General features: G+C 42.1%; 1 protein-coding gene across 1 annotated transcript in view; it reads right to left on the bottom strand.

Annotated features, from left to right (window-relative positions):
• Positions 1-2,572: 2,572 nt before the first annotated feature.
• Positions 2,573-7,170, bottom strand: part of LOC101861933 — a 7,069-nt gene continuing 2,471 nt past the window's right edge. The window contains exons 2-4 of the mRNA XM_005112701.3: positions 6,638-6,701; positions 4,828-4,981; positions 2,573-3,063 (exon numbers count right to left, since the gene is read on the bottom strand). Of these exons, the coding sequence (XP_005112758.1) occupies positions 2,845-3,063; positions 4,828-4,981; positions 6,638-6,701 (437 nt within the window). The 3' untranslated portion in view covers positions 2,573-2,844. The remainder of the gene's footprint in view (positions 3,064-4,827; positions 4,982-6,637; positions 6,702-7,170) is intronic.

Below are 7,170 nucleotides of genomic sequence, written 5' to 3' on the forward strand. Positions count from 1 at the left end.
GCAGACACTAAAAATAAAAACAGCTGCTATCTGCTCCCTGGTAAAACACAATAAATGAATTTTGACGACTACATAAACTCAGATCATCAGAAACCTTAGCAGACTGGGGGGCAGGAGATTTCTAAGCTACTTAGCTCTGAGAAAAACAAAAAGAGGCAAGTGATCTCTTTGCACGCAGTTCATAAAAAAGTGTGACACGGGTTACCAGATCGAAACTTCAAACTAGTTCGGGAAAATTAAAAGAAAGAATGTTGAGATATATAAAAAAATAAGTTAATACATATTGTTTTTCTGTGCCAGTGTGTTCAAAATAGAGATACTCTAATATAACGATTGCCTTGCGAAATGACGAGAGACACACATGCACAAAGAGTACCCAACAAACGAAGGTTAAATCTCAGAGTTAAAATATGTGGTTTTGTTTCTGGCTAATTCCCAGAATTTTCGTTAAGTATTTACACATACAAAGCAGGTGGTATTGTAAATAGATCGTTTACGGTTTTTATGCCATCAGTCTGATTAAAAATATGAAAAGCAGACATGAGAATATATATTTTTTTTTATGTCGTTAACAATTTTTGTAAAGGTTTCTTAGAAATTGCCCTTCTTCACTTCTCTTTATACACATGTAAAATAGCAAGAGGAAGATAGATAGATTGATAGATAGATAGATAGATAGATAGATAGATAGATAGATAGATAGATAGATAGATAGATAGATAGATAGATAGATAGATAGATAGATAGATAGATAGATAGATAGATAGAGTCAAACCTGTGTAAGACGGCCACCCATTGTCAAGGAGAAAAGTGGCCGTATAAGACAGATGGCCGTCTTAGGCAGGACTGATCATGATGAAGAAAACAAACCATTCCCATCTGAGGTCCCAATCGAAAGTAGCCCCATTATGTTGTCTTTGTCCGTGTTGTTGGTTTGTATTTCGTTTGTAATTTTTATTTTGTCGCTGATTTTGCACAAGAGTGACAATAAAACGGAATGCATCAGACAAGGAAGACCGAGTGCCATGTTAAAACAAGCACATGGGTCGCCACCACTCGGAGAACGAGCGACGCTTCTGTCACAAGTTCATGTTGACGTCCTTCGTTACTTTGTTACAGACTGGGTAAACAGTAACCACTCATCTCACTTACGATTTGTGTATGGGTTCTGGGCGGGGCTTATGGGTTATGAGGGATCAAACGCTTACCTCACCAGCAGCTGAAAATTGGTAGCTATTGGTCAACAGTGGGAGGGGCCTACGCAACATGATCGGTTGGAGGGACTACCTAACAACAACGACAGGTGATTGAATTATGACGGCTCGCCCACAACACCAGGGGCCAATGCACAATTTATGAGAAAACGTAATGGAGTCACTAAGGTGGCCGTCTAAGACAGGGGTTATTGCTTTGTGTGATAGGAGTTGTGTGTTAAATGTGAGGTATCGTGGTGGAATCAGGCTCTCCTCAATTTTTGGGCACATCGAGTTATTGGTATCATCTTAAAGCTTGTTCACTGTCTTTATTTGGATGAAAAAAATATCCGTTTATCTTAAATACAAGTCGAGATATTTGGGAATGAAGGAGGTGGGGGTCACCTGTTTTCAGAGGTAAAATTAGTGAGAAAATGGCCGCCAAAGATTAGTTATTTCCTTAGCTTAAGAGTCCGTGGTAACTGAAAAGTTACATCTTTTGTGCCTTTAATCAACGTTTTCCAGAACAATCCACACAGAAATGAGTTCTTTAATGGGCATGAAAGGTGTTGAGACAAAAAACAACAATTTGATTAAAATTCACAAACCTGCAGAAAAATGCAACTTTCTTCACTTTGATTATTTTGACGAGAGCCTCTCACATTATGGTGGCCTCGTTGGACAGGTGCCCGTTTTACCCAGTTAAATTATATAGAAAAAACCAAGGGGGGAAATGGAAAGTGGCCGTTTGTACAGGTGGCCGTCTTATAGAGGTGGCCGTCAGGGCAGGTTTGACTGTATATATAATAATAATAAAATAATAATAGATAGCATTTGTATAGCGCATATCCCCGCTCAACAGCAGGCTCTATGCGCTTTACACTATATTATTACCCCAGCAGACCATAGAACACTCCGAAACATTTTCAGCTTCCCGGGAAGCATACAGTGCAAGCAGCCGATTAAGCGCTCAAACACTAACAAACTGACAAGATCTTTCGCTGTCTATAGCCGGGTACCCATTCCCACCTGGGTGAAGTGAGGAAAATTCGGTTAAAGTGCCTTTCCCAAGGACACAACGTCGGGTCCCTGACGGGATTCGAACCCACGACCTTACGGTTGCGAGTCCGAGAGCCTAACCACTAGGCCACCGACGCCACAATATATATATATATATATTCGTCCCTTTGGTCGCCTAACTTCTGAACCACTTATTTTTCGAATTTGAAAAAAAAATAGTGATGGTTCAGAATCTTTTAAAGGGTGCACGGTTATATTAGGGAGTCTGAAGTCACTGTAGTTTAATTTACAGTTTTTAATTATTTCGTTTAGATCTAATCTTGGGTGGAAACATATGGGAAGACAGAGAACACAGTATGTCCAATTGTGGAACCTTTTAATCAATCTTGCAGCATCTTTTCAAAACAAAACTCACAGTACTGACTGAGTGAAGATCAGACGTGTCATTAAAGAGTAGTACACGAAGAGGAGAAGAAGGAGGAGGAGGAGAGAGAGAGAGAGAGAGAGAGAGAGAGAGAGAGAGAGAGAGAGAGAGAGAAGGACGACGCATTAAATGTGTGACAGGAGAGGAAGCACGAAACAAAACCGGATCAGGCGCCAAGCACCCAGGTTCAAATCTCTCTCGAGTGAATTAACCGATTTTGGTGGAGCATTCTTTGCAGGAGTAGCAAAAGTCACAGTAGCACTGGTAGGACCAGGTGTAGTTCCCGTTGTCCAGGAACTGGAAGCTGTCCAACCTCCTGTAGTAGGAGTTCCAGTAGATGTTGGGCAGTCCCTGGTACGTGATTTGTTGGCAGTCAAAGGCGTTGATGATCTGCAGGTATCTCGTCACCTCTGGGTTCACGTATACCTGGTGGGTGACAGTGACAGTGACAGTGACAGTGACAGTGACAGTGACAGTGACAGTGACAGTGACAGTAAAAGTGACAGTGACAGTGACAGTGACAGTAACAGTAAAAGTGACAGAGACAGTGACAGTGACAGTGACAGTGACAGTGACAGTAAAAGTGACAGTGACAGTGACAGTGACAGTGACAGTAACAGTAAAAGTGACAGTGACAGTGACAATTACAATGACAATGACAGTGGCAATGATAATGACAACGAAAACAACAACAACAATGACTACGACAGCTATAACGCAGCATTACAAAACATGATAAATGAGATAACAAAGTGAACGCTTTCTTGCTACGGCGTGTTTCCTTCTTAGATAGCATGTTTTTGTTTATGCTACGGCGTGTTTCCTTCTTAGAAAGCATGTTTTTGATGATGCTACGGGGTGTTTCCTTCTTAGAAAGCATGTTCTTCATGATGCTACGGGGTGTTTCCTTCTTAGAAAGCATGTTTTTGATGATGCTACGGGGTGTTTCCTTCTTAGAAAGCATGTTCTTCATGATGCTACGGGGTGTTTCCTTCTTAGAAAGCATGTTCTTCATGATGCTACGGGGTGTTTCCTTCTTAGAAAGCATGTTTTTGATGATGCTACGGGGTGTTTCCTTCTTAGATAGAAAGCATGTTTTTGATGATGCTACGGCGTGTTTCCTTCTTAGAAAGCATGTTCTTCATGATGCTACGGGGTGTTTCCTTCTTAGAAAGCATGTTTTTGATGATGCTACGGCGTGTTTCCTTCTTAGAAAGCATGTTTTTGATGATGCTACGGGGTGTTTCCTTCTTAGAAAGCATGTTCTTCATGATGCTACGGGGTGTTTCCTTCTTAGAAAGCATGTTCTTCATGATGCTACGGGGTGTTTCCTTCTTAGAAAGCATGTTTTTGATGATGTTACGGGGTGTTTCCTTCTTAGATAGAAAGCATGTTTTTGATGATGCTACGGCGTGTTTCCTTCTTAGAAAGCATGTTTTTGATGATGCTACGGCGTGTTTCCTTCTTAGAAAGCATGTTTTTGATGATGCTACGGGGCGTTTCCTTCTTAGAAAGCATGTTCTTCATGATGCTACGGGGTGTTTCCTTCTTAGAAAGCATGTTTTTGATGATGCTACGGCGTGTTTTCTTCTTAGAAAGCATGTTTTTGATGATGCTACGGCGTGTTCTTTCTCAGAAAGCATGTTCTTCATGATGCTACGGCGTGTTCTTTCTTAGAAAGTATGTTCTTGATAATGCTACGGCGTGTTCTTTGATAGATAGTATGTTCTTGATGATGATAGGGCGTGTTTTTTTTATAGATAGTATGTTCTTGGTGATGATAGGGCGTGTTTTTTTATAGATTGTATGTTCTTGGTGATGATAGGGCGTGTTTTTTTTATAGATCGTATGTTCTTGGTGATGATAGGGCGTGTTTTTTTATAGATCGTATGTTCTTGGTGATGATAGGGCGTGTTTTTTTATAGATCGTATGTTCTTGGTGATAATAGGGCGTGTTTTTTTTTATAGATCGTATGTTCTTGGTGATGATAGGGCGTGTTTTTTTATAGATCGTATGTTCTTGGTGATGATAGGGCGTGTTTTTTTATAGATCGTATGTTCTTGACGTTGCTTGGGCGTGTCAATGACGTCAAACAAGATGGTTGTCACTATAAATATCGGCCAATAGCGTTTAGTTTTCCTTCTCTAAGTATCCGCTAATGATTGTCACTGCCATTGTCATATACTCACGTAAGGCAGCCTTACATCCATGATGGTAGCTGGTGCGTAGACGGCTTGACCAGTGGTGGCCCCCCCACCAGGCCTCAGGACTCGTTTGGCGATGTCCCGGAGGGTGGTGCAGGAGGGGGGTACATCGCCCGCCTTGGCCACAGGGTTTGAGTAGCTGGTGAACATATGGTGAGATGGTGAGATGGTGAGATGGTGAGATGGTGAGATGGTGAGATGGTGAGATGGTGAAATGGTGACATGGTGAAATGTGGAGATGGTGAGATGGGGAAATGGTGACATGGTGAATTGGGGAAATGTGGAAATGGTGCAAATGGTGCATGACGTGGTGAGATGGTGAAATGGTATAGGCTTAACACCCTTATCAACACTGCTAGGTTATTTAAGAGGTGGGACCTCCAAGTTCAGGAAACGAAGGAAATGAAGAAAGGAAAGAACGAAAGGAAGGAAAGTAAGGAAATGAAAGAATTGAAGGAAGGAAAGAAGGAAAGAAGGAAGAAAAGAAATGAAAGAATTGAAGGAAGGAAAGAAGGAGAGAAGAAAAGAAAGGAAATGAAAGAATTGAAGGACGGAAAGAAGGAAAGGAAGGACGTTTATGGGGTTTTTTTTGGTTTTTTGTAAGTGTTTTACGGCGCTACCAACTGCTTGGTGTCATATGAGCGCGCAGGACACTAGAATCATTTACAGTTGGTAGAAAATTTTGAATTTTGCCCAGGTGGCGGCCGAAGCCTACAGTTATCAATTTTAGACCACCAAGGGATCATTTTGTTTGTGTGGTGAAGGTACCTTTGACCCCCTCCCCCCTCCCCCCTCGACGTTTCTTTCTGAAATGGGAAAATGGTGTAGATTTATCGCCACTGTCAACACTGTTAGGTTATTTATTAAGAGGCGGGACCTCCAAGTTTAACGTCCGTCTCCGAAAGGACCGAGCCAAGTGAGAAATTCGTGAAAAGTGCCTTTCCCAAGGACACAACGTCGGACCGAGCTGAGGCTCGAATCCCCGAACCCGCAGTCTCACGATTACGAGTCCTGTAGCCTAACCACTAGACCACCGACAACCTCACAATAACGAGCCCGGTTGCCTAACCACTAGACCACCGACACCACCAAAACTTGTTTTAGTAATGAACAACACCACACCTCACCATCTTGGTATCTTCTGTTCCTCATCGTATGAGTGTCGTTCTAGTTTTATGACTCGGAGACTTGAACTCACTGACCCAGTGGTAAGCTACAGATAGGGGGCTCTCATGGTCTAGAGGTTAAGGTGTTGGCCTCTCATTCAAAGGTCCCGGGTTCGAATCTGGATGGCGACGGAAACATTTTCTTCTCTTAAATTTTCTCCTTTCTCATCCTTTCCTGTTCTCTAGCAATGTCCTGTCGTCTGCTTTCGTCTCCTCTTTCTGCCCCCACCCCCTCACCTCCTTTGCCTCCTCCTCTGGGCTCCTGACTCTTTCTTTAGCCTTTCTACTGCTACTTCTAGGCTCCTTCTTACAGCTGTCTTTCTGCCACACCCCTGATCTTCTGGTAGGAAAGATCTACACCTAGCCTTCTCGGACAATTGCGAAAAATCTCGGAGGGCCCGTGTGAAAGTTGCACACGTTAAAGATCCCTAGGTGGTCTAAATTTAAAATCGATGAGAGTAGGCTTCGGTCGCCACCCTGGCAAAATTCGAAATTTCCTACCAACTGAAAAAGTTAAATGTGTCTCGCGCGCTCATATAACCTTATGTAGTTGCGAGCGCCGTAAAACACTTACTAAAAAAAAAGCTACAGATAGAGAGCTATAGACAGAGAAGAAAAGGTTGACTTACCCGTATGGTGGTCCTGTGTAATAGGGGCCGCATGGACGACCGTTTCTTGTCTTTTTGCAAAAATCTGTGGAAAGTGCAAAACATTACATTAACAGCTATTAATATTACTAAGTTATTATTATCATTATCATCATCATTATTGTATTATCATTAATCATCATCATCATGACCATCATTAGTGTATAATTAAGAGCGTACACAAGATCAGTCTCAATGTGTGTCTGGTGGTAAGATAAAGTAGGCAACAAATCTACTTTGGAATAAGCTCACGTGGTGGGAGTTGGTAAAAAGATGCTCAATATCCTGACTAGTGTCCACATGAAGTCATCATTATCATCAACTACAACATCATCACCATCATCACCACTATCACCATCATCATCATCATCATCATCACCACCACCACCACCACCACAACCACCACTCACCGTCCAACCCCCCGCTCCTGTGTATATAGGCCAAAAAGTGGGTAAATTTTCGTCCCTAATAAGGGCACATATGAGTAGCGGTACTTAAAAAACCAAATTGCCTGA

This window comes from Aplysia californica, unplaced genomic scaffold (assembly GCF_000002075.1).
Source record: "Aplysia californica isolate F4 #8 unplaced genomic scaffold, AplCal3.0 scaffold01366, whole genome shotgun sequence".
NCBI lineage: Eukaryota > Metazoa > Mollusca > Gastropoda > Aplysiida > Aplysiidae > Aplysia > Aplysia californica.